At 46.1% G+C, this 27,883-nt stretch overlaps 1 protein-coding gene and 1 pseudogene across 1 annotated transcript in view; one reads left to right on the forward strand and one right to left on the reverse strand.

Annotated features, from left to right (window-relative positions):
• Positions 1-8,472: 8,472 nt before the first annotated feature.
• On the forward strand, positions 8,473-9,294 carry LOC110546643 (large ribosomal subunit protein eL34-like; annotated as a pseudogene).
• Positions 9,295-11,550: 2,256 nt separating this feature from the next.
• The window catches only part of Il31ra (interleukin 31 receptor A), a 67,343-nt gene continuing 51,010 nt past the window's right edge, over positions 11,551-27,883 (reverse strand). Inside the window, exons 10-16 of the mRNA XM_060385720.1 lie at positions 25,154-25,339; positions 23,628-23,729; positions 22,484-22,630; positions 20,977-21,117; positions 17,817-17,910; positions 16,193-16,277; positions 11,551-14,855 (exon numbers count right to left, since the gene is read on the reverse strand). Coding sequence (XP_060241703.1) covers positions 14,388-14,855; positions 16,193-16,277; positions 17,817-17,910; positions 20,977-21,117; positions 22,484-22,630; positions 23,628-23,729; positions 25,154-25,339 — 1,223 coding nt within the window. The 3' untranslated portion in view covers positions 11,551-14,387. The remainder of the gene's footprint in view (positions 14,856-16,192; positions 16,278-17,816; positions 17,911-20,976; positions 21,118-22,483; positions 22,631-23,627; positions 23,730-25,153; positions 25,340-27,883) is intronic.

A 27,883-nucleotide genomic window follows, 5' to 3' on the forward strand; every position in this document is an offset into this window, starting at 1 on the left:
GCTAATTGAAGTACCTGCCTCGGTGTCACGTTTAACACCCAGCAGGCCACTTGCTCCATTTGGAGACCTGCCGAGGTCCTGTCAGCCTGGCAGCTAACTTCCTGCTTCTATCCATGACCCAGCTGAACTCTAGCCCATGCCTTCCACCTAACATGACCTGCCTCCAGGGAATAGCAAACCCCCCCCCTTTGGCTTCATAGACCATGTCTAAGTGATGGCGGCCATCAAAGTGATTTCTGATTAACCAAGAGTTGGGTATGTCCATTTTAACTCTCATCTGTACATCTGGTGCAGAAGGCCAGATCCAAAGCTATTGAGTTCTTCAGGGACCTAAAAAAATATATATTTAACCCGAATAAAAGAGCTATTGCCAGCAAGCCAAGGGAAAAAAAAAGGGAAATTGGAATAATGTTTCATTAAATGTGTAATAAAACATGTCAGCATCATTCTCTTGGAATTTGTAAATATGTTATTCATCTATAAAACATTTACAAATGTGATTAGAATTGATGGCTATTTTGGTGGTTCATACCTGTAAATCACAGGATGTGGGGCACAAATGTCAGAGCATAGCAAGTTCAACAACATGAGCTGCCTCCAAAAAATGTTTTAAAAGTGAGTGACTCCTTACAAGTCATGCTTTCAACTCTTCCTACTTACAGACCCACCCAATACTTTCAAAAACAACACTTTAAAATCTTTTTTAAAAAATGTCTTTCTTGGGGCTGGAGAGATGGCTCAGGGGTTAAGAGCACTGGCTGCTTTTCCAGAGGTCCTGAGTTCAATTCCCAGCCACCACATGGTGGCTCACAGCCATCTATAATGAAATCTGGTGCCCTCTTCTGGTGTGTAGGCACATATGCAGACAGAACACTGTATACATAATAAATCAATAAATCTTTTTAAAAAAAAATGTCTTTCTTAATTAGTACTTGGGTGGTCCTTTCTATGACACTGGAAGATGTAATACTTTTAAAAATTTTTTCCAACACACACTAAAGTTGCTTCTGAGAATATTACGAGTGGTGGAATCATCACCGTCACTTTTGATGGATTTTTATTTACATTAAAAATCAGAGCTCGTAAGAAAACTATGGTGTGATAATATAATATAGAATATTTGTTCAGAAGTAAAGGAAAAAATTACACAGCATTTCAGAAATCAAAAATAAAATGAAAAATTGACCTCAGTAATTTTGTGAGATCCTGGTTTTAAAATATAACATGTTTGTTCTTTTTATTAATAAATTTTGTTTATTTACAGCTAAAATTATAGTCAAAAGATGTATAGTTGGCATGAAATGAGGAGAGTTTAGTGTTTTGTTTTGTTTGAGACAGTGCTTCTACAGAGCCTTGGCTTTCCTGGAACTCTTTATGTAGATAAGGCTGGCCTCAAACTCACAGAGATCCACCTGCCCTGGCTCCTAAGTACTGGGATTAAAGGGGTGTGCCACCAAGCCTCGTCAACTCAGTGTTTTTTATATGGACCCCTGAGGTGCAGAACAGCTCACAGAGGACCTTTAAATCATGCTGAACCAGCTCCACCCACTCTCACTAAGCAGCAAACTACAACCCAATCAACCAAAATCCTGATGGGCAGGCCAGCAGCCCATCTGAACTCACTGCATTCTCCAGCAGGTTAGAGAAGGGACATTTGTGTGGACTTCTCTGGGCTACTGGGCTGTTGAGTGAGGACACCGATGGACTCTGCAGGCTGTACCAACGGCTTGTCCTGCTTCTGTCCTTTGAGAGCGGCTGCCTTGTGCTACAGTGTCCCTAAGGGGAAAAGTCATCTTAGGAGATGAGACAGCGAAACCTTCAAACTGGGCCCCACATTCACCTGGCTCAGAGGTAAGAACAAGGTGAAAAGGGTGTCAGTCGCTCACACAGTGAAGCAGTTTGATGCCGCTGTGGGGAAGGGAAGGACTGCATCTGGGGTTCACTCTGTGACATGACTCCATGTTCCGGGACTTTTCCTCTCTTCACCCCACACAGAGAAGAAGAGATCAAAGATTACACCCAACTCCAGTTTGACAAATTAACAAGTTTAAATGTGGCTTACAGCAGCATGGTGAGGAGGTACTTACAGAAACACAGGCAACTTACAGTTTCTTCCCCTCCTGTCAGGGGATGTGACGGTCTCCTGTAGGTAACCCCAACACTCTGATTTCAAGAGCACAACAGCTTTGTCATGGTCAGAGGACAGAGCTTCGTAACACTACACCTGTCCCTCCCCACTGGCGCCTATCATTTCCTCAGCCATAGTTTTTGCCTAGACTGAGTACCAAACACGGTACCTACTGTAGGATGGGCTTTAAATTTAATCTGAAAGTAATTGGTTGCACCCATAATAGTCATGCCACAATTACATCTCTGTACACATCTTGTCTAGCATGCTGATAGAATAACATGCCTTACTATAGCCGGCTAGGATCATTTGCAACCATTGATCTCCAGGAGCCTGCATATAATCTGTCCCTACTAATGGCAACCAATAGGGAGGTATCTGAAAGGCTCTGGGCTGATACCCAAGACCCTGACTCTCCATTGCTTACAACTAGTGAATACAAGGAACTCAAGCTGAATAAACAATCTCTGCCTCTAATATACTTCTTTGAGGTGAGAAATGAACACACTTTTGAGAGGGGACAATAATTGCCCACCCTTGAGACAAGCTTAATCCTTTATACCACTATCTCCAAGTCTATCTGTTGATGCCACTGTTCTTGATGGTTCAGGAGCCAAGGTGGACTTGACCCCCAGACCTACCCAAGAACAAATACTCAGTACCGTGTAAGAGACCAATAAGTCCACAATGCAATGTGAGGTCACCCACCACCCTGTGTGGTCTTGACCAAGGCAGCCTTGGTCCTGCTCTAGGGAAGCTGCTGGAACCATTCCAAGCCCATGAGAAATCCCTTACCACAAAGTAGTGGGCATAGTGAGATCACCTGAACCCTTTCCACCCTTTGATGAACTGTGTAGTTATAGCTGTAAAGCTTCTGGGGATGCAAAATCCCTTTTGTCACTTTTTGCCCTAGGAACTCCAGCTTGACAAGTCTTACCACATGTGCTTCTGAGTGACCCTGAGAGGCTCCTGTATCATTGTTATTCTTTTTTCATTCCCTCTTGGTTTGCTATAGCATAGTGGTTCTCAACCTTCCTAATGCCACAATCCCTAAATACAGTTTCTTTTGTGGTTGTGACCCCAGCCATAAAATTATTTCGTTGCTACTTCATAACTATAGTTTTTCTATGAATCATAATATAAATATCTTATATGCAAGATATCTGCTATACAAAATATCTGATGTGATCCCTGTGGAAGGGTCATTCAACCCTCCCCACACACACAAGGGGTTGCAGTTCACGGGTTGAGAACCGCTGCTAAGCGCTTTCTAAATTTGATGTTACATACTGCTCTTAAGTCACTGCAGACTCTCTGGAGTCTTGCATACTTGTAAAGATCATGAACCACTATGGGGCTCAGTCAAGCCATAAGGTCCCATACCACTTCTGAGATCAACTATTAATTGGCTACAGGTATAGAGACTGGTTGTGAGGATCAGAGGATTCATCAGGGTGCGAGACTATGGTGCAAAAACACTAGTGCCCTGAGCATATGAGGAGGTGTGACCTGACAGTGCAGCTCCATTGTCTCCTCTGATCCTGGATCCCCAATTCCATAAAGTCACATGCTTAGATCTACATTATCAGGATGAGAGGCAGCAAGCTGCTCCCATGCCTTTAGCTAGCTTGTACCCAATGACCACTCTCAGGAGATCCAGATACTCCAATGAGAGAAAAGTCATTGGCATGGGAGTAGGGGCAGGGGCTACAAAAGAAGGCTTTGTCCCCTGGGTTATTATAGGCATAGGTTATTGTGGAATTCAAATGCTGATTTCTATACCCCCATATCTGGTTGCAATCCTTGTTCTGAGAATCTCCTGTCTCAATGTTGTGTAAACACTGCTTCCTGATTGTCCCCTAATATGCCAATAAAGCAGCTTACAGACAATTGCTGAGCAGGAAAAAGAATAGGGCTGGGCTTCCTGCCAGCCTGGGGAAGAGGAGTTAGAGGAGGAAGTAGGGGATTCAGCCAGGTGATTCAGTGATGGGCAAAAGTCCAGGAAGGATCATGAGAGAGAGCTCAGCAAGAAAAGCTACAAACTGCAAGTATCTCTGTGATGTACACCGGGAGGAAACCAGATTAGCTTAGAGGGTTAAGAATAGAGTAATAACTGCTCAGTTATTGTGTTGTGAAGCTTATTATTAGACAAATATGAAAATCTCAACTCTTTCTGTCATAGCCAAGACAGAAACTGAGTTTTGTAAAAATAACTTTAACAGGTTATATATAGTGTTCCAGGCAGAGAATGAGTCTTGATTTGTCATTGAGACCATAATTTAATGACGGTGTGGCCTAGGGTTGTAATGATCAAGGCATATAAATGTCCCTAAGGCTTTAGCATCTCTCACTTTCTCCCTTCTGATATTTTCTGAGGTCTGGTCCCAAGATCACACACTACTATGAATAAACATGTAATATCTGCTGGGCTCCATAAACCTGCCCTTCTTCCCACCCATTAAGTTAGCCAAGTCTTGCCTCTGATGTACCGTTCAGCTTTTATGGGGACAGTGCCCATCTGTGGCCATACTGCTATGCAACAGTGGGCCGCAGCTACCACAGAGCTTGCTCAAGGGACTGTCCTGAGTTCATCCCCTTGGCTTTCCAAGGACTTCAAGGGGGTTTCACAGAACACTCAGGTGGCAGGAATCCCTTGTTTCTCGAGTATGTGTAGAAGTTTTTTGCATTGGGTTTTGTCATTATTGTTGTTTCTGGTTTTAATTTGGGGTTGGGGAGGACTGGTGATGCTCTCAATTCTGGAAAAGGAGAAGGAAATACTGTTCTCAGTCTGAGAGCAACTGCCTTTGGGTGGAGCATGCCCCCAAATGAAGGGATGAAAGAATGTTCTGTGGAGCTGGCCCATGAGATATCCTGACTCGTCAGCTAGAAGGCTGTTGCCAGGCTTGTGTAGAAATTGACAGCCAGCAAGTCTGTCACTTTTCCTGGAACTCCGATTTATTTCCTGGAGGACAGAACAGCCTGGAAGATAAATATATCTCGGGAGGGGCTGGCCAGCCCCCTTAGTACATGCTGATACATGGAGAAATGTGCAGCCTAGTGTTTAAGTAAATTGTTGGTGTTAAAAACCCAGCTGCATTATTGTGGGTGTGCTCTTTTGAGATGTTTCCTGTGAAGGCAGTTTTGAAGCACAGAAACTGGAAGTGTCTGTGTGTCTAGCTGTGATTGTCTGGTTGTTTGGTTGGGTGGTTGGTTGGGTGGATGGATGGATGGATCATTGCTTTGGTTGGCTTTTGTTGTTTTGAGACGTGGCCACTATGTATCCTAGGTTAGCTCCAAACTCTCCTTAGCTGCCTGTCTCCTGTGTGCTATGCTGGGACTCGTGGTGTACACCACCACACCTGGCCCCTTTCGGTTTCAGCCCTCCTAGTGCCCTGAATGGTTCATTAGTTGGGGTGGACCTGTGTGTCCTGTGCCCTGCCCCTGGAGCCCCTCCCTAGTAGATGATGGCTTTCATTTGTTCTGTGCCCCCACGTAGGGTTGCAGGGCTGTCTCTGCAAAACAAAACTACAAAAGTCCAGCTGGGCCTGTGACCTGGTGTGAGTTCAAGAGTTTTAGTGGCCTAATTGTAGGTGTAGGTTTTCTAGGTAGACTGTCAACAACAGGATGAACTCCAAGCCTAAAGCTGCATGCAGGCCCAATAGGCAGAGCAAGATGGACTGGGAAAGCAGAGGAACATAACCCTGATGACTTGGTAGAGGGAGGAAGAGGGCCACAGCCACAGAAGAACACATTCTAGAGCTAGAAAAGGCCACGATGTTTCTCCAGAATGGAGTACAGCTTTAACTTTGAGCCAGAGAGACCCAGTTGGACTTCCAACCCATACAACCCTAAAAGAATTAATTAGAATTATGATAATGTGCTACAATAATGAAATAGTTCAGCAGATGAAAAGCTTATCACGTGAGCCTGGCATCCTGAGTTGGATTCCCTGAACCTTGTTAAGGTAGAAGGACAGAAAGCATTCTGCAAAGTTGTCTGCTGAACTCTACACATATGCCGTGACACCCACATTCACATACACACACACATCATACACACACATACATAATAATAGTTAAAGAAAGGAATCCCAAGGCATGCAAAAAAATAATAATAGTCATGTTTTTTGTTTTCTCCCAAAAGATACTCTTGGACTTAATTATTTGAAAGCACATTCCTTGAGGCAGTAATTTAGAAGAAACTTCATTCCTTCTTATGTTAGGTCATTCATTCTTTAGCAGAAAATCACAGGAAACTGAAAGGCTGCAGCAGCTGGAGCAGTATGCACCAAAGCATGCTTCGGAAGCCATCTCTGGGAGGAAATGGCTATGAAGTCAGGCAGCAGTGAGGAGGCTCTGTGGGGTGCTGAAGGCTGGTACTGTCACGGAATCAAGGGAGGGTGAACCTAAGGACCAATGAGACAGAAGGTTTTTCAGGAAAGGGGTCCAAGAAATGGCGTGCATTAGTATTGTGGAGAGGAAGGGAGAAAAGAGATCCCAATGACTTCAAGTGTCAAACTCAGGCAAAAGGAAAAACAGAGAGAAAACAGAAGACAGAAGCAAGCTGAGGGTACATTTTAAGAGTTTGTACTGGATACAGTCATTCCCGGGGGGAGATTTCCAGAGAGCAGCTAAAAAGACTACTTAGGAAAAGTGAGGATAATGAAGAAGAGATGTGAAGGAGTTGGGGGTTAGGAAGGAGTAGGAAGAGGAGTAGGAGAGAAATGGGAAGTCAGGTGTGGAGCTGAGCCCAGCTGTCATGCTGAAGTCCATCTTTCTGCCGGACTTCCTTTGCCCTGGCCAGGTCAGATGCTCACAAAATTGACATTGCCACAAGACCTCCTGCTACAGCCATCCATGGCCCACCTTAAAGCCTGGGTTCTTTGGGTCTTCGCTCACCGTCCCTGTGCTGTGAACATGGTCATGGCTCTCCTACACCATCTCCTCTCCTGTATTACTCTGAGTCAGCTGGCTCTGAAAACAGCCCCAGGGTCCTGGAAGGCACCAAGGGGAAGGAAGTTCTACATCCCCATCAAAAGGAGAGCCTCTAGAGCAGTTGCTTTCAACCTGTGCTTCGTGACCTTAGGAGGCTGAATGACCCTTTCACCGGGTCGCGTAGCAGATATCCTGCACATCAGGTATTTCCATTATGATTCCTAACAGTGGCAAAGTTATAGTTACAAAGTAGCAACACATTTTATGATTGGGGGTTACCACAACATGAAAAACTGTACTAACCAGTCTCGGTGTAAGGAAGGTTGAGATCCACTACACTAAAAACCACACCCGCTGAGTCTCTTACTCCCTTTTTCTTTCTCTCTCTAGTACCAAGCTGTTTCTTCCCCTTCCTCTTTCCTTCTAATTGACTTTCTTAGAAACTGGACATAAGCACATTCTCGATTGTGTAATGGGCCGTGATCAGGTGGCATGATTAGCATTATCCCCTCACTTAGCATTAAACAGATATTTAATGTTTTTGTATTTTAGGAACATTCAAGGTTCCTCCTACTATGGACTTTGAACTATCCTACCATCATCTGATTATTAACCCAAAGCAGAATACCACAAAGGCAGTCAGGGCCTGGGCTCCAGCTCCCCAGAGAACCTAGCCACCTCCCTTAACCTCTCAGAGTTGCTTGGCATCTGTGACAGTAACACTTGTCACAGTAAGTGCCTCACAACAAGATGATGAGAAGATTCCCCGGAGAGGTGTACAAAGCCCCACGCGAGCCTCACAAAAATAATTGTTGCGACTTTATCACAAAATAATGAAGAATGTAGAAGAGGGGTGTGATAAGTGTGCACGGTATAAAATTCTGAAATGATCAATAAAGATATTTTGTTGGGGAAAAAAAAGAAGTAGGTAAAACCTTAGAAGTACAGAACATTATAAAGGTGGTTTTATGGCTTTATTATATGGATGGTCAAAATACAAATTTGTTGAAATAAAGTACCTGAAAAGCTCCTCCCACTGCAAGAGTCATGGTGCCGTCATCCCCACTCTGCAACATGGAGTTCCCATTCATGTCATATATTAACCCAACACATAATAAATCTGTGAACAAGTGAGCACGCCTGGCCTCAGGGGACACGGGCCTGGTGCTCTTTGTTGCTGCAATCACTTGGAGCTCTGAGCCCTTTCTGGTTTGCACATTTTTTGTTTTTTTTAATTTCCATTTCAAGTCTAGGCTTCACGACAGTTCTCTCCCACCTTACCCCATCCACACATAGATTGATCTGGGAAAAGACAAAGACCTCATGTCTAAAAGCAAGTCGGTAGCATATGCATCCAACCTCCCCCCAAAGGCCCCTGGGAGACCCTGTTGACTCAGCTCTTGTCCTCTCCTGAGCAGGGCAGGTGCCTTGGCCAGGACTATGCACACAAAACTCAATACTCTTCCAACATGTACTGGGGCTGTCTGTGCTCCTGCAAGAATTCCCCACTGACCAGTGTGCAGAGGGAATGAGGACCTCTAATATCATCCGCTAGGCTCCATTCTCTCAGGTGCTCCCCCCCATAAGAGTGCAAGGACACCAACACCTCCATAAACCCAGTGGACAGGCATTATGATAGTCAACGTTCACATCAAACAATTAACCGAAGCAAAAGCAAACACACAGCAGTGAGCAGCGACTGTCAGTGGAAAAGGACATATCCCTCAGACACCCCCAGTAACACTGACAATGCCGTAGCCTTTTGAGGTTGTATCAGGAAGGATGTGACCATAAAAAAACCTTCAGCAATCTTCCTTTTCCTCTTCCAGGCACGGTGATTAGAAACACTCAAAATGGTCCAGCATTTGACACAGCATTGAAGGCTCTCCTACAGTACAGCCTCTAACAAAACTAGGCTGTCTCGAACCCCTGGCCACAAGAAGGTTGGAAAAGCACCTAAATCTGCATGGGGTGTGTGCCTGGGGCAGACTTCGAGGGGTTTGCCCTGGGAGGCCTAAAGTCCTTATGAGATTGTCTGAGACAAGAAGCACGTCAGCAGGGCCTAGGTGCTTCCATGTGTGCCAAGTGTGTGCGCGACAGGATCAAGCGGGCTTTCCTTATCGAGGAGCAGAAAATCGCTGTGAAAGTGTTGAAGGCACAAACACAGGGTCAGAGAGCAAAATAAATGTGCAGCTTTTTCAAGTAATAAAAGTCAAGACTTGGTCTATGAAAAAAAAAAAAAAAAACTTCAGGAAATTCAACTTTGTAAACAGTCCTGAGCAGATAAGACATAAGAAAAATATTTTGAACAAAGAAGTTTGTCCTAGCCATTCTCTATACTAAAACGATGCCCAGCACAGACCTATTGACTAAAGCAGGGTCTTACAGCCCATAGCATGTCAGCATGTAGAGCCTGTAACCCTAAGCGGCAAGGCTGGCTGTGCATTGGAGGGTAGAGCTCAGCTTGCTGGCTGCCAGACGACAGAAGCGCCCCCTCCCCCGGCATTGGCATTGCTCATCTGACTGACATTGGAGGGGGGAGGGGAAACACACCCTGGTCGAGAACAACCAATACAAGTGACAAATGGCAACCAACTCTCCACAGGGCTTGTCAGGAGACAGGAAATGATAAGGGCTGCGGACCCTGATTGTGTGCCCTTCTACAGAAGGCAGGTACTCCACTAGAAAGCCAGAAAGATAATCCTCAGTGTGCACGTGCACCCATGCATCTGTCTAGAAAGCCTCCCGTCTCCAGCCCCTACAGCCCTGAGGTTACAGGCACACGTGCTAGCCCAGCTTCTTATGTGGGAGCTGGGGGTTTGAACTCAGGTTCTCAAACTTGTTCACAGACACTCTTACCTGCTAAGCCTCTCCCAGGTCCCTGGATCTCTATTTTATTCTGTGATTTAGCAGCTAATTCAGGGTTAAAGCAATACTGTCTGAGCCTCACAGAGGAACTGGTGCCTGCAAGCCCCCTGCAGAGGGCCAGATGGGAGATGCCACAGGCTCTGTGCATCGTAGGGTAGAGCTCAGCCTGCTGGCTGCTGCCCACCGGATGCCAGAAGGCCTTTCCCAGCTGTGACAGTCAAGGCGTCTCCAGGCTCAGTGGGTGGGCAGGTGTGAACTGGCCACAGATAATATGTAAATGAGGTATGGTGAGCCCCTCCCCCCATTAAGCTTTATTTGTAAAGTACTGAAATTGTCTACACTTTTTCACATCACAAATCATTATTCTTCCATTGATTTTTGGTTTTAACCATTTAAAAATGCCAATACCACCATTCGCTCTTAGCTCTCTACAAACAGCACCGAGATTGGTCTGAGGGGAGGTGCGGCCTGAGGCCCTTGGGCTACAGCTTACCTCACCTTCTGCTATGCCTGAGAGCTGGATGGCAAGGGGCCGGTTTTGGTTTGGGGCCCTTGAACGGGCCAATGCTGCAAGCACACTGAGAGAGAGTCTCCGCAATTCCTTTCTCCCCCACCTCCAGTTCCACCAACCCCCTCGTGGGGTCCAGGACTCCTCTTGGCACTGCCTCCTGGGATGCCACAGGAAATCATTGCTTTTTCAGCTCCATTTTCTTGTTGTTTAAAAAACAGACTGGGTTCTCCACCATTATCTATTTTTTTTCTATTATTGAAAATGAAAGCCAGTTGATGGCATTAATCTAGCTGTTTTCATGGCTCCCAGGGCCCTAGAAAGCTCTTTCTAATGAATTTCATCATTTCTTACTGACTGTGCCACCCAATGACTTCCCTGAGTCCTCCCAAGATTCCTTTTCTTTGACAGTAAAGAGGGGAAGCACAGATGGCCTTCACCCACAGAGGCAATGCCCAGCGGGAACCCATGATGATTTGATCCAGGAGAAGAAGCCATCAGGGCCTCCTCTGGGACCACCCCGAAGCCCACCCAGGGCAGCACAGGGCCTTCAACAACTCTACCCATCGAAGGCCACAAAGGTAAACATGAAGCATAGAGATGGGGGAAAGAAACAGGAAGGTAGAGAGATGAGCCCCTCAGGGAGCCTGGAGAGGGGAAGATCCGGAGGCAAACCAGGAAGGCTAACGTGCTAAAAAGAAACAGAGGACGAGGGTGAGAGGCCCCGCTGGTGCAAAAGGCGACCCAGGACGCTGCTGGCACCAGCTATGTAGCAGTGTAGGCAGAGGGCCTCAGCTTCAGCTCTGGGAGTCCCCTGTGTGGGGCTCCTCTCTCTCTCTCTCTCTCTCTCTCTCTCTCTCTCTCTCTCTCTCTCTCTCTCTCTCCCTGGCCCCCCACTGTTCATGGACTTTACATACCAAAGACTCAACATGTCTTTTCTTTCAGGACCCTTTTGAGGTTCTGCCACCACCGCTAAGCTCCCATGGGATCTGGGAGTCCCCCAGCAGGAGGTGTAGGTGCACCCCTGACGGACCCTCCTCAGACCAGGAGAGAAGGCTGCTGGGTCACAGCCTCCCCAGGCAGAGGTTCCAGAGAAGCTCAGAGGAGCACTGCAAAGCCACACAGTGGGAAGGGAAGGAGCTTGGGCCAGCCCTGGGATCAAATAGCCAGCTTGTTAACTCATTTCCAAGGCCTGAGAGCAGACGGACAGGAGGGTGATCTCCAGAGTGAGAGTTCTGCCCCCCCCCCCCCGTGTCCCTCCTTGGTTTCCTGATCTGTGAACAGTCACTGTATAGATTAGGGACAAAGAGCAGGGTTGGGGGAGGTGTAAGCCTCTGAGGCACAGTGGGACTATTTAAATGGTCTGTGGAGAGAGGGGGGCTTCAGGGAACTGCACACCTTCTTGGGCCCACAGTAAGCTTGCAACCAAAAAATGTGGCTGAGTTCTTCATATATTTTGGATATTAGCCTTTTGTCGGGTGTAGACTGCCAGTCTATAGACTTCTATTTCATTCTCTTGACGGTGTCATTTACATTACAGAAGCTTTTCTGTTTCAAGAGGTCCCATTTATTAACTTTTGGCCTTAGGGCCTCAGCTGTTGGTGTTCTGCTCAGGAAGTTGTCTCGTGCACCAATGAGTTCAAGGCTCTTCCCCACTTTCTCTTCTAAGAGATTCAGTGTTTCTAGTTCTATGTCTTTGATCCACCTGGAGTTGAGTTTTGTGCAGGATGATAAATATGAATCTATTCGCGTGGTTGTACATGTGGATATCCAGTTAGACCAGGACCATTTGTTGAAGATGCTGTCTTTTTTTTTTTTTTTTTTTTTTTTTTTTGGGTTTTCCATTGTATGGTTTTGACTCCTCTGTCAAAAATTAAGTGTCTGTAGGTGTGTGGGTTTATTTCTGGGTCTTCAGTTTGGTTCCATTGATCCACCGTTGTTTCTATGCCAGTACCATGCAGTTTCTATTACTATTGCTCCCTAGTAGTAGAACTCAAGAAATTAAACATCAACAAACCAAATAATCCAGTTAAAAATGGATTTGAGAATTCTTGATAGAGAAATCTCAGGTTGAGAAGCACTGAAAGAAATGTCTAACATCCCTAGTCATCAAGAAAATGCAAATCAAAATGACTCTGAGATTCCATTTTACACCCATCAGAATGGCTAAGATCAAAAACTCCAGTGATAGCACATGGTGGCGAGGATGTGGAAAAAGGAGAACACTCTTCCATTGCTGGTGGGAGTGCAAACTTACACAATCACTTTAGAAATCAATCTGCCACCTTTTCAGAAAATCAGGAATAGATCTATCTCAAGACCCAGCTATACCACTCCTGGGCATATACCCAAAAGATGCTCCACCATAAAACAAGGACACTTGCTCAGCTGTAGTCATAGCAGCCTTATTCATAATAGCCAGAATCTGGTAACAATCTAAATGTCCCTCAACCCAAGAATGGATACATAATGGAATTCTAGGAAATCATGAAATTTACAGGCAAATGGATGGAACTAGAAAAGATCATCCTGAGTTTGGTAACCCAGACCCACGAAGACACACATGGTATGTATATAAGTATATTTTAGTTATATAGTACAGGATAACCATAATACAATTCACAGAAGATAAGTAACAAGAAGGACCCAAAAAAGGAGGCTTAAATCTCACTCAGAAGAGGAAATAGACAGCAACAGTGGTTGAAGAGAGGGAACAAGGTCGGAGAGGGAGTGTAGAGAAAAATGAGGGTTCAGATCAGACTTGGGGAGATGGGAGGGAGGACAAAGGGTATACAGGGAGAAGAGAAACCGTGGGTGGGGGCATCTCTGTGAAAAGCTGGAGACCTAAGACAGTAGGCTTCTGGGAGGATATGGGGGTGACTGAGTTTCCTGGCAGCAGGGGTCATGGAGACTGCAGATGACACCCTCTAACTAGACAGGACTCCTGGTGGAGGGAGGGGAACACCAACTCACCGACAAAAACTTCCACCCAAGTGACCCGGACCACTGTACACAGGCAGTCACACAGTTCCTCAGGGCCAGGCAAATAAATTCCCTTACTGGCACTTCTGCCAAATAAATTCCCTTACTGCACTTCTTGTCACAAGCTCTGTTCCTGGCTGCAGCAAAGGTGCAGAGGCCCTCATGGTGCAGCAGTAAGGCTGCTAAGTAAGCGCTGCCTGTCCCCAGGCCCTGCACAGTGGGGCTGGAAGAAGCCGTTTCAGGGTCTTCTCAGTGAGCATTCCTGGGCTCCACGGCAGCGTGAGGGTCAGTGTCTTCTTACTGCCCGGCACAACACAAGACACGAGCAGCAAGAGCTGAGAAACGGCGAACGGAGTAGGCGGACCGGCCAGGCCAGGCCAGTAGCGGAGGTTTCTTGACTTACCAGCAGTCAATGTGTGATAAACTTGGGGTGAAGGGGTTGGGTGGAGCACTTGCCTAGCATAAACACGTCTCTGAGTTCAACCCCCAATACTGAAAAGAAAAAGAAAATAATAAAGTAAGTTGGTGATGAAGAGTCCCAGGAAGGGCACTGCTCAAGACCCTTGAGATGGTGCTAAGGCCAGGGGAGCCTGGTGTACTCTTAAGAACCCGTCCACTTCCTGGCCTCTGCGCGGGGAGGAGGAGGTGTTCAGGGAACGAACAACTGTCCAGGAATCCTGAGCGCAGCTTCAGCAACAGCCAGGACAGCTTGGCCCCTGGGGAGAAGATCAGGCACGTCCACCTCTAGGCTCCGAAGCGGAGTCCGTCTCTTGAGACCACAGGTTCAGGAGGCCTCGGTGACTTCCTTTTCCCTCTAAAGCGCTTGGTTCTTCCAGGCGTAAGTCGTCTGTGTCACTAAATTCTGGGCAGCAAAATGAATGGGGGCGGGGGCGGGGGTGGACAGGGAGGCATCTGGAAGTCTCGGTGTCCCCATTCAGTCTCCGAGGTCCTCGCTCCACAGGGGCACTTAGATCTCTCCTTTGTGCTCTGGGAGATTTTCATGCACGAGAAACTCCCTGGTCGTCACTGAATTTTTCAGGTACGGATTCAGAGCTTGCTCCTCTCCGGGAGGCTCACATCCCGGACTCTGCCCGGAAGACGGAAGTGGCTTGCTGAACTCTGAGTCTGTCTCCTCCACCGTTCCCAGAGGCCGGCGGTGGGAGTCTCCAGAAACAGCCTCGGTTAAAGGGGAGGGCTCCTGAAAACTCTTCCCGGGGGGACTGGCAGGCCTAGACGGGGAGGCCACGTACTCATTCTCCTCTCCTCCCCAAGGGCTCTCCTGACCCTTTCCAGCTTCCTCTGTGGAAACTACTTCCAGAAAATTCTCAAAGCTCACTACCAGCTTGTCAATGAGGTCGGCGGGCACCAGACTCGGTTTTAGGGCCCTGTCTTCTGTATTCCCAGTGGTTTTGGACTCCTTCAGATTTGACTTGCCCTACGGAGAGAAAAGGGGTCACGTAAGAACCACAAATGACGCAGCCAAATTGCTAGATTTGGGGCACAGCAGTCCTGCCCCTCACTTAGCCCCCACATCTCTCCTCGGTCCAGACAGTGACCAGCCACTTCCTCAGGAGCTTGCCGACAGTGTTCCACTTCCGGCAGAACGGCACCCAAGGGCCCACAATCCTTCTAGAGCGTTCAAAGCCATTTTCCACATCATATTTATAAAACTCCAGGCTAGATGAAACTTTTTTTTTTTTTCCTTTTTGGTTTTTCAAGATAGCCATGGCTGTCCTCGACTCACTTAATAGACCAGGCTGGTCTTGAACTCACAGCCATCCTCAGAGAGGCGGGGATTACAAGCGTGTATACCGCACCTGGCTGAGATGAGGACTCTTAGAAGGCACCAGAAAAGACACCACCAGAAAATCGAAGGTGGCCTCATAACAGGGCAGGGTCTCTGTCTTCTTTATCTCCTGCTGACCTCGCCCAATGCCTGACATACAGTTTGTAATTAAACAGTTCATGCTGGAGAGGGAGAGCCTGCCAACTCTGCAAAGCACGCCTCAGCAACTTAATAAATAGGAGGGCAGAGAGACCAATATAACATATGTGAAGAAAGGACGGAGCAAAAATAGTGCTCATTATTACAAAAATATCCGTGTTTAAAAAAATTCCAAGTTAAAAAAAAAAGAAGACTAATGTTTTAAATTTTTGCATCAAGGCCCACCTGGGAAAGGGCTTTCAATAGTAAGGATTGAAGAGCTGCATTTGCCTGGGCTGATTTCCACTTTGGGGGAACTTAGACATTTTCTAAGTTTTAAAAAATATGCTTAAAAGGAGGATTTTGACTTGGAAAAACACACCAGGAAGTCCTACTGCTAATTAACACTTGTCATCGAGAGATACAATTCAAAGCTGCCTTTGGATTGCCATTTCCTCAGTGTTCCTGTGTCTCTGAGTGGCCCCTAGATTAATTTTCTCTTGGCTGCTTTTTAAATGGGCACAGAGCTGGTAGTCAGGCCCTCTTGCTTCCCATCAGAAAGCCAAGTCATTGAAACAGTCCTTCTTCCACGGCATCCTTACAGGACCAGTTCTTTGTGGAGAACACCTCAGGCACTGGTGAGGGCCTTTCCTCCAGTCCAAAGCAGAAGGTTAAAGTCACAAGAGGAAGGCTCTTTCCATCTGTTCATTCAGTCATTCCCTGGGCCTTTCAAACTTTCAGTTCTTTCTCTGTGAACCCTGGGAAAAGCCTCTCTCATTTCCGTTCACCCGGTCCACCTCTCCCACCCAGTTTGTACGATTTCCTGGACAAAACCCAGCAATGCATACCTTGAAATCATCTTTGAGCCACGTGGCTAAACTACTTTCCGCAGGATTGGGAACTTCAGGACAACACAGACGAGTAAAGCGGCTACTAAAAGATGAGATTTTAAGAGAGGAGGTGAGTTTAGGACATGGTCTGTGGGTAGTGTGTGGCTGAGCTAAGGGCAAGGTTCACTAAAGGCAACTGTGTGCCTCCCTACTCAAGAAGGGTGTGGTTGCTTTAAATGACAAACACAGACTCCTATGTTTGAGTCTTAGCCACCAGTTGGTGGAATGGTTTGGGAAGAATTAGGAGGTGTGGCCTTGTAGGAGGAAGTGTGTCACTGAGGGCAGGACTTTACTTTTCAAAAGCACACCCATTCCCAGCTAGGTGTCTCTCTGTCTCATGGCTGTGTCTCAAGATGGGAGCTCTCGGCTACTGCTCCAGAGCCAAGCCAACCTCCTTGCTGCCATGCTCCCTTACCATAACGATCATGGTCTCTAACCCTCTGAAACTGTAAGCCTCAGATAAAAACTTTATAAGTTGTCTTGATCATGATGTCTTTCACAGCAATAGAAAATACCAAGAGAGAAGGCAATTGCACAGCTCATTATTTAATAAGAGTAAATAAGAGTAAACTTCTACACTCTTGACTGACAGGAAATAAGAGTAAACTTCTACACTCTTGACTGACAGGAGATGTGAAGCAGTTGTTTATGGAGACAACTGGAGACACATGCTTCCCACCCTCATCTTCCTTTCTCCATCACTTCTGAATCTCTCCCCTGATGTTGGAGACTGAATTACAGTCACTCTTGGCAAATGTGTTCTCAGGAACACTAACTACCCACACTTCTGCATAGAGGTTCCCAAAATGAGTTCCCAACTTCAGCATCGGCATCACCAAATAATCAAAATATAGATTCTTGGTCTTTATCCCAGAACTCTGAGTCAGAAACTGTCGGGGCAGGACCCGCTTCTGACACGTGCCCAGACTGAAGATGATTACTTAAGAGTATGATGTACAAAAAGTTCTGCTGTGACTTGGCTGCAGCACACCGTTGGTAACTGAAGGTTGACATTAGCTTAATGAAGAATGAGTCCCAGCTGTTGGGCAAAGAAGGCTCACAGGGCCAGTGTAGGGCGCCCTACCAAGGCAGAACACTGAGGCAGCACAAGGCTCAGTCCGGGGAGAAATACTAGATGAGAAAGACAAACTTTCCCCACACCGCAAGAGCAGGCAGGACAAGTATGTCTGCAGCTAGCCCTCCAGCTCTGTGCCACAACAGAAGACCGATGTGTGCTCGCCCCTGGCTGGCTAACAGTCTGAGTCCAGGGCTCAGTTTTCCATCCCTCTCCAGCCTCAGGAGGTAGACCTTGGTAGACAGAGCCTCCGGGGAAGAGGTACTCCTTGGCCTCGGAAGAATCTAAACTCGGTGCACAGACCTGACCAAATAAGCCTTCTTGTTTGTCAGAACCTTCCTTAGTCCGGGGGTGTGGTTTTTAATCATTCCCACAAGTATAGGCCAAATGAGTGAATGAACAAAAACCCCCTCCAGGTGGAGTGACCTCTCACACTGTAAGCCGCCCTGCTGCCCGCTGCTTTCTGCAGCTAATTTTTAAGGCATTCACTGTCAATTATGAACTCACTTTGACTTTTTGAGACCCAAAGTCACCATTTTGATGCTCAGTAGAAGCAGGCCTCCTCCGACTACAGATGTTAGAAGGACAATCTCAAAAACACCTTTGTAACAAAGAGAACAAAATACCCTTGTCAGTAAAGTTCACTGACTCTTTGACAAAAATCAAATATTCACTTTTTTCTTTCAGCTTCAACAACATTTCTCACTAATTTTTAAGTTTAATTTCAATTTATTTCTATTAAAACCACTGAAATTTTCGTTCCCCATCTAGCTGTCTTTCCCCTAGACAATATGATAGACATTGATATATTTTCTTTTGTCTTAGTATATATTACTTATAAAGAATAATGAGTTTCCTTGGCATCTTCAAATATTACACATTATATACTGATAGAGGTTGTGTTGGTCAGGGACATCTTCCAACTTCATTCATTCAGTCAGTACTTACTGAGCATAACTATTGGCCAGACATCACTCTAAGAAATAAAAACAAATAAGAAATATCAGATCCTTCCTCACATTGAGTAAGTACTGGGGTAGAAAAACTCACACAGTGAAACAGTTAATCTTTGACTGTTGATTTGCCTGGGCTGAGAGATGCCTACAGAACAGTGAATCCATGCTTCTGTGTGTCTGTGAGGGTGTGTCCAGAGACTGACATGGGAGACCCTCTTTCCCTGAGCATGAACACTGATCGGCGTAGCCAGCCTTTGGACATGGACTCACTCTAGCACCTCTCCAGGCAGCTTCCAGGCCTCCAGCTAGACAAGGACTGCATCACTAACCCCCACCCTTATTCTCAAGATTCTGACTTCTAAGACTGAGCAGCTGCCAGGGGCTCTGCTTCAGCGGCACGAGGAACGGCACTGTTGGAAAGCCTAGCCTCCAGTCACTTGAACCATGACAGGTCTGTTCTTCTAGAGAATCCTAATAGAAAAATGCAAGAGTACTTCAGATAAAATAGAATATTCAAATGGAGAAACTAGGGTAAAGTGGAGGGAGGTTAGGCAACTTAATTTTATATTTATTTATATACATAGTTTACTTAATTTTCCAGATAGGGTCTCACTGTGTAGGCCACACTGGCCTGAACTCACCATATAGCCTCATACTTTAGCTATTGCTGCCTCTGCCTCCTGAGTGCTGAGGCTGGAGTGCACGACCATGCCTGGCTAGATCTGATTACAAGAAAGAAGAGCCTGCCCTGAATGGAGAGAAGCATTCCAGAGAGATATGAAAGCTTTGGAAAGAAGGGGAGTTAGTCTGATGGGGAAAGGATAGGAGCTCCACAAGGACCAAATATATCTGGGCACAGGGTCTTTTCTGAGACTGACATTCAACCAAGGACCATGTATGGATATAACCTAGAACCTCCACTCAGATGTAGCCTGTGGTAGCTCAGTAACCAATTGGTTTCCCAAAGTGAGGGGAACAGGGACTATTTCTAACAGGAACTCGATGACTGGCTCTTTGGTCTCCCCACCCCCGAAGGGAGGAGCAGTCCTGTTAGGCCACAGAGGAGGGCTTTGCAGCCAGTCCTGAAGATACCTGATAAAACAGGATCAGATGAATGGGGAGGAGGTCCCCCCTATCAGTGGACTTGGAAAGGGGCACGGTGGAGATGAGGGAGGGAGGGAGGGACTGGGAGGGAATGAGGGATCGGGACACGGCTGGGATACAGAGTTAATAAAATGTAACTGATAAAAAAAAATAAAAAATAAAAAAAAGAATAAAAAAAAAGAAAGCTTTGGAGAGGGAGTGAATTAGAGACACAGAGGCAGAAAGCGACAGGAAATGAGGTAAGGGGCAGACAGACAGCTTGTATTTTGTTTAAATCAGGAAGCACAGACTGGTGTCCTTTCAGAGGGGAATCTAGAGCTTTAAACTGTGGCTGTGTGTGTGAGTGGGTTACAGACTGCTGACAGAGAGTTGAGAGCACTGGATGCACTTGCAGAGGACCACCAGGTCCTGCTCTCGCCCACACGGCTGCTTGCTCACCCACATGCCTGTTGTTCCAGTTCCAAGCCATGGGAGACACCTCTGACCCAGGCAGGCATGTGGTGCGCTTAAGTTTACTCAGACACACACACAATCATCATCATGATAGTCTTTAAAGAAAGAGAATGGATTGTAGAGGGTCCCGGATGTACAGCGGTCTGTACTCTAACCTAGAGACCAAGGGGAGACATTCTAGGCTCCAGCACAGGATCTTGCTTTCAATCTGATCCTGAGAGAAAATTTCACGAGCTGACACAACTTGTACCTGGAGCTCTGAAAATACAACATGATTTTTAAAAGATTTTTTAAAAAGTAGTATCAAAAAGAATTGGAAAAGACATTGTTAGCCCACAGAACAGAACACGTTTTCTGTGTAAAGGAAAATGTTCTGCTCAGGGCTTCCAGAGTCATAAGTCTACTTTATCCTTTAGGAATATAAGTAATGAGGCTTTTGAGATATATCAAGAAGAATTTTTTTTTTTTTTTTCAGTTTTTAGAGATAGGATCCTTCTGTGTAGCCCTGGCTGTAGCCTGAACTCACAATGTAGAACAGGCTTGCTTTTCCCTTCTTTTTCCCATGTCTATTACATATCCTCTGCTTTCCTATTAAATATCTTCCTTAACAAACCACCATATGAAACAATTACATTTTACCTTATTTCTTACAGCTATCAAATTCTTCTTGTTTTCCATGTTTTCAGTGTAAAAGCTGATAAGTTGAACACACACATTGTTTTGCCAACAAAACAAAGCTACAACAACAAAATAAAAACCCCACCACAGATGGTAGTATTAAGTCTCTCCCTGTATGTCAGTGACCTTTGATCAACCAATTTTTCCTTCCAAGGCCCTATTGCACAACTCTTGACATTTAGCAACTCGTGAATGTGAGATAGGGCAACAGCCTTTGAAATGGCTCAGGCTGAACCTGATGTTGATTTTTGAGGCTGCCTCTCAGGAAGGAGCAAAAAGGCCATTCTGTCCAAGGCAGCCCTCAGTTTGCCAGCTCCTCTGCAGCTGCTGATTGTTCACCTTGGGGAGGGAGGGGAGGGAGCCAGAGAGCACCAAGCTTTGCCCTCTGCTGCCCTCCGCTGGCCTCCCCTGCACTTGACAAAAGGCGTTTCCAACCCAAGGTAACCGCCAAAACAAGGCCCAAAGCTAGTACTCACTGATTGATGAAGTCTTAAAGTTTATTGTCGCCCCTTTGGTTCCCCCAGCTCTGTTGCTGGCCATGACCCGAACAGTGTAAGAGGTTCTTCGTGTCAGAGACTCCAGGTCATACTGCAGGACACTGGAGTTGACTGTCTTGGCTGAAGGGAAAAAAGAAGCCAAATAGCACAACAAACCAAACTGAAAACGTGCGTTAGTCATTGAGCTTGGGAGCCCTGACCTGTAATTCTAGATTCTCAAGTTTTGCTTAAGACAAGTCCACCACAATGGACCAAAGTCCTAAACATAAGAGCTGAAAGTATAAAATTCTTCAAAAGCCAAAATGAATAAACCACAGTGACTTTGAATTCTGAATGGGTTTTTAAACATGATGCCAAAGCACAAGCAACTATATAAAACAATATTAAACGAAATTTCATTGAAGTTAAAAAGCTTTTGTTCATTAAAAGACAGTATCAAGACTGAAATAACTGCCTACAAAATTGAGGAAAATAATTGTAAGTCATATATCTGATAAGAAGCTTATACTCACAATACAAAGAACTTGTAACCCCAAACCACAAAGACTCCCCGGTGTTCAAATGGGTGAAGAAGAGGACATTTCTCTGAAGAAGATATGCAAGTAGCCGACAACTACACAAAAGTGTGCCTGATATCATTAGCGAATAGGGGGAAGTTTTCTAAGTGGTACCCCTTGGGAAAACACCAGTGTAAGATTAACCTATTTTATTTTGCAGTGAACCCAAACCTTGTACATGCCAGATAAGTGCTTAGGCTCTAAGCTGCCCCCTCAGCCCTGATTACTTCTTTGAAACAACCTGAATAGGTAACAGACACAGTCTGGTAGTTACCAGAGGCTGAGGGGCCAGGGAGCAACTGATCAGAAGAATACAAACCTTCCACATGGAGAGGGAACAGAGAGAGAGAGGTGATGATTATACAACATGGCGGATGTTCTTAAGACCACTGAACTATACACCTTCAAATGTTTACTGCCAAATGTTACCCTATGTATACTATACCATAACAAAATCAGATTTAGCTGAAAGGGGACTCTGAGGAGAGCGCAGAGCTTAGGGTGTCAGGAGATACTGTGGACCCCAGGCAATGGGGAGTAGAACTCATGCTTAAGGAGCTCTGTGCTAAGGCAAGTACCACCACACGAGGTCTGTCCCTGTATGTGGACCCACTCTTTAGCAGGGCAGATCCCACCAGCAATAATGGTGGGAAAAGTCTTAGGGGCTCATGGGAGTAGGCCAGCCCATGCTGTGACTGAGCAGGAGAGATTACATCAACCCCTCCCGATCCTCTTCACTACTCCTTTAATCTTTTTCAGCTCGTGAGGTGGTGCCCTTGACTCTATTTTCAGAGAGGTACAAAGAAGCTAAGTATTTGGACAGGTGGACAGGTCACAAGGCTGGGAGTCACCCCTGTGTCAGGTATCTTCACATCATCTGGGGGGAGGGGTGGATTGAGCTTGCTCAGCTTGGCCGTGCGAATACTTACAGAACTCTTTCCCACCTTCAGCTTGGTAAAATATCGTGTAATTGTTGATAAATCCATATCTAAGACTCTTGGGAATCTCTTTCCATATGACTGTCGCTGTCTTCAGACCGATGTTCTCCACCCTGGTCTCAGGACCTTTGGAGGGAGCTTCAGAGGACAGGGAGATTAAAACCAACCAACAAACAAACAAAACAAGGATGGATCACACCCTAAAAGATGAACCCACTGTTCAGGCAAAACCCATGATGCTGAGGGTGGGATAAAGGGGTTGAATGGGGAAACTGTAGAGATTGTTTTGTTGTTGTTTGCTTGTTTGCCGTCAGACTTCTTATACAACATGACACGGGATTTCAAAGCCCCCAGAAAATGTACTTTCTTATAGGTCCCCCACTCCAATTAGCACCCAGCTTTCATTCCCATCTGTAAAGTGTAGCTATAATCAGTTGAAGACCAAAAGATAACAAAGTCTGAGTAATGGCCTGGTAAGTCCTTGCTCTTAAGCCAGCTGGAGACTTTGAGAGAGCCCAGCCAGTGTGCAGGCTTGGAGTCCAGGTACAAAGCTGGCCGTGGTGGCAGTCTATGCTTGCAAGGTCAGAGCTGAAGAGGTGGAGTCAGGCAGATCTCCGTTTGCTGGCCAGTCAACCTAGACTAACGGGCAAGCCCCGGTCCCAGGGAGACCATGTCAAAACAGAAAGAGGTGGGTGCTTCTGAGGAGTGATAAGCAAGGTTGACTTTTCGCCTCCATACACGTGCACCAAAGCACACATGAACAAGCACACATGCACGTGCGTGCACTCACAGAGCCATTTTTAACATGTGTCCCATGAGCTTGGCAGGCTTCCTGCATTGATGGTAATCAATGCTAACTTGGGCTACAGCCCCAGCTGATGTTGCCTTGTGACATTAGGCTTCCCCTCTGTGAACTTCAATTTCCCATTTGTAAAGTGGGAGGTGACTGGGCTTTTTGAACTCATTATATCTACCCACCTTTGAAGTTTAATCATTCTATACCCTGGGCCCAAGTGTGTCAGACACACACAGTTGAAGATGAAGATTAAGGTCAGGTAGAAATGGGCCATAAGACAACCCTGTGTCTGAATTTGTAAAAGCCTGTTTCCCTCCCCCAAGGCTGGTCCACACCTACCTTTTTCCTTGACATAAGCTTGGATTGAATATGGCTTTCCCACTTTGTTTCCCAACACTGGATACACTGATATATTATAGCATACGAAAGGTTTCAATTTATCTTGGAGAGAGAGAGAGAGAGAGAATGGCGTAAGTACACATAATGGCAGAGTAGGAAAAAAAATAATGAAGGACTGAGTTGTGGCCTAAGACTCACAGAAGACATTCTGTTGTCTAGATGAGATGGCCTCTAATGTCTACTCTTGTGAAATGTTCTAACTTCCAAAACTAAACTGAGGACATTTCTAATAAGCTTACAGCTCCATCATGAATGGGGGTGGAGGAGGGAGCCAGCCCTTCCTTAATCACTGATTTTATCATATGATTTGGGGACATGCTGGATAAAATTTAGCCCTTATGACAACAGCGTATACTCAAATACCTTGAATTCTCGCTCCTGAATCCCTTCATAAGGCTTGTGTTTCTTTTTGCTTTGTTTTGTTTTGGGAGAGAGTCTCATGATATAGCCCAGGCTAGCCTTAAACTCAAGATCCTCTGCTTGCCTCAGTTTCTTCTGGAGGGCCGGGACTATAGATACATACTGTCATGCCTGGCTAGTGATGTCAGTAGTATTTAGAAAGAGCTGGAGTGGTGAGACTTAAAAGGCAAAGCTGAACTTATATCTCACGTGGGAAATGGGCTTAACTCGAAACAAAGCCGGCCACTAAGGAAGGGGCCTAGCAGCTCTTAGGCCACTGGAACAGAAGGGAGTTTCTGAGGTAGTACAAACAGGAGCCAAACTCTGCTGTTACCCCGATAGTCCTGGTTCTCTTTAGGTAGGTGCTAATCAAGATTATTTCTTTTGGACATGATGGGATCACTGCATTCACGAATTGACAGCACAGCAACCTTGGTTGCTTGCATGAGACCACATATTCCAGCATGGAGTGGGGAGGCCTTCATGAGACCCATCTCTAGCCAAGGGGTCACTATAGACAGTTGATGGATGATAGGGGAAGGAGAGTCTGTTTTCTTCAAGGGTGTGTCCCCACTTCTTAGGGACAGCTCTACACCTCTGCCTATATGGGCAGCACGAATTAGACTCAGGGGGTTATAAAAATAAAAAAAAATTAAAAGAAAAGAGGGAGGGATAGAAAGTAGGGAGGGGTGGAGGAAAATGGGAAATAAATCTGGGAGGAGTTAGGGTAGATTCAGGCAAACTACCTTGTATGTAATTATGATGAAATTATCAGACTTAAAACATTATTTTTAAAGACCTTGCTTTTCTCTGTTACGGTGTGATTCGCACTGGCAGGCTAGCTGGTGAGCATTATTATTTCCTGTGCCTCCATCAACGTGGGAGGAGAAGATTATGTTTACTTCCCACCTGGGGCAGGCTTTCTGTGCCAGCCTCATGTAGGAAATGCTGAGAACTGTGACCATTGCTGACCTTCTTCAGTGTTGTCCTCATAGCCTTGAAAGCTGATTTAAAGGAAACCAAATCCCAAACGAAGGGAGCCCGCAGGCTCTGTGCCGGCCAGCTACCTTGCTCGATGGTCCAGTTGGTGACCTGAGACACAGATTCCCAGGAGAGAGCGGGGAACTTTGACTGTGCTTCATCTGGAAACCATTCCACCATCCACGTGTCCACCTCGGGAATGGAGCTCTGCCACTCGACCGCCAGCAGCGGCTCAGCAAGGTGGGCCTGCATGGCCCGGATGCCCTGGAAGGCTGAAGAGAGGGGAAAGGACTCATTCACAGCTGCCCCTCTCAGGCCAAGTGCACCAGCCTCACTGGCATCCAGGCATTGCCGAATTACAAAAGGTCAAAGTTCAAGGTCTCCATCGTAGCCTTCATAACTTTCATTTCCTCTCTTTTCTCTTATTAAATACCTCCGATGATTGCATTTTTTGGTTTTTCAAGACAGGGTTTCTCTGTGAAGACTTGGCTGTCCTGGACTCACTGGCCTCGAACTCACAGAGATCAGCCTGCCTCTGCCTCCCCCAGAACTGGGATTTCAGGTGTATTCCACCATGCCCAGCTGATTAAATACTTTCTTAATCTGCTTTAACCTTCTCCAAACTAACAGGTTTCCAGAAACAGCTCTCTCTAGCAAGCTAGTACCTGAAAGGACTTAACGTCCTATGCATTCTCTGCAGGCCAAACTCTCCAAGCAGGAGTAGAAACCCATTTTAATCCCTAAAAATTGCAGCTCAGGGTTCCTTTCTCAAACTGGCTCTGTATTTGAGATTCCAATTGTTACTCCCGGAAGCTAAGCCAGGTAATGTGTCAACCTGGAAGGTAACTCTGAGAAAACTAAGGCTTGGAGAACGTGAAGCTGAGGCAGGGGCAGAGCCAGGGTGAGAACACAGACCTTGGACATCATTGCTGCCTCTTCCGCTGGGCTCCTGCGTCTCCCCTGCCTTCCCGTGCTTATCACTGTTGTGGGGTGAGTATCCTCCAAAATGATAGCCCCTGTGCTACAGAAAATGACTTCACGTGGAAATGGGACCACCATAGTGTGGTGGATGGTGGGCTCATGTCCTTATATAAAAGGGAAGTTAGGGAAGGGTAAGACTGGGAAAACGGCCTAGTCAGTAAAGTGCTTAATGTACAAGCACTTTATAAGCATGAGGAACTTAGATTGGTCCCTAACATCCACATAGCTGAGTTCAGTGGACGGGGGAGGCATAGACAGGAGGATCCCCAGAGCTCCTCGGCTAGCTGGTCTACCCAAACTGGTAACTGAAAATCAGGGATTGAACCTGTCTCTTTACTGAGCCATCTCAGCAGTAAAGAGTGGAGTTCCCAGCACCCACATTAGACACTCACAAGTGCCTGTAACTTCAGCAACAAAGGGAACCAATTTCTCTTGCCTCCATGTACAGGCATGTGAGTGCCACACAGGTACATGCATATACACATAATTAAAAATAATAAGAATAAATCTAGAAGGGTGTGGTAGTGCATGTCTTTAACCCCAGCATTTGGGAAACAGGAGGAGGAGAATCATCACTGAGGCCAGTTTGCTCTACACAAGTTCCAATACAACCAGGGTGACATAGAGAGACCATCTCAAAGTGCACACACACACACACACACACACACACACACACACGACAACTGAAGTCTGCCTCTGGCCTCCGCACATGTACAAATTAACATGCACAGGAACACATACAAAAGAAACAGAAAGAAAGAAAGAAAGAAAGAAAGAAAGAAAGAAAGAAAGAAAGAGAAAGAAAGAAAGAAAGAAAGAAAGAAAGAAAGAAAGAAAGAAAGAAAGAAAGAAAGAAAGAAAGAAAGAAAGAAAGAAAGAAAAGGAGGAGAAAGGAAGAAATCAAAGATACTAGAGCTGCCTCAAGCCAGGGCCTAGGGCCACAGAAGCACGGAAAGGTTAAAGAAGGTCCTCTTCTAGAGCCTCTGTGGGGAGCATGGACCAGTCCACAACTTGCTTTTTTATACCTTTATCCTCCAGAACCATGTGGGACAGGGTGTTCCTGTTGTTCTCAGCCACCCAGTTTGTGGCTATTCACCACAGCAGCCTTAGGACAATAAGATAGTACCTTGGCTTAATTAGCCTCTGACCTATGTCGCCCACTTTCTCTTCTGGTCTCCTGGAGGCACTTTCCTACCAGGTGACCTGGCAAGGACTCCTGCCCTAAAGATGAGTGAGCACAGCTTTCAGACCTCACACTCCTCCTGCTCACCAATCCTGGAGAGCTCAGAGAGATCAGAGAGCCGGGCCTAAAGTGTCAGGTGTGCAATGGGGGCTAGGAAGAAGATCATGAGGAGGTTGGAGAGGGGTCTAGAAACTGAGTCAGCCAGGCAGGAGGGAAAGTCTGGCCTCAGTAAGGAGCATGAAGAGAAAAGTTTCTAAAAAGTTTCATCCTACTGAGTAGACTAATCGGTGTACTTCATCAAGAACATCACGAGCACTTGATCCTGACATAAAAGATTCTCAAGAGTAAGAGGAAAATGAGATCAGCCCTGAAAGCAGGGAAGAGGTTTGACTGTGAGCATCAGTGATATCTTGTGACAGATGTGAAGACAGCCACGCTAGATCTAGCAAATTCCATTCTCAGGGCCATGTCTCCTTTGCCAGTTCAGACTCATGCTCAACTCTCTCCCTGATGCAGCTCTCTCTGCCCCTCAGGACAACTCACCACACAAGTGCCTTTGCTTTTCCTCATCCTGTTCCAGACCACTCCTGCTTGTGACCTAAGACACATGAAATCCAAGAAGTAAATTAGAGGGACCCTGAAGGGTTATCTT

This window comes from Meriones unguiculatus, chromosome 6, assembly GCF_030254825.1.
Source record: "Meriones unguiculatus strain TT.TT164.6M chromosome 6, Bangor_MerUng_6.1, whole genome shotgun sequence".
NCBI classification, from domain to species: Eukaryota; Metazoa; Chordata; class Mammalia; order Rodentia; family Muridae; genus Meriones; species Meriones unguiculatus.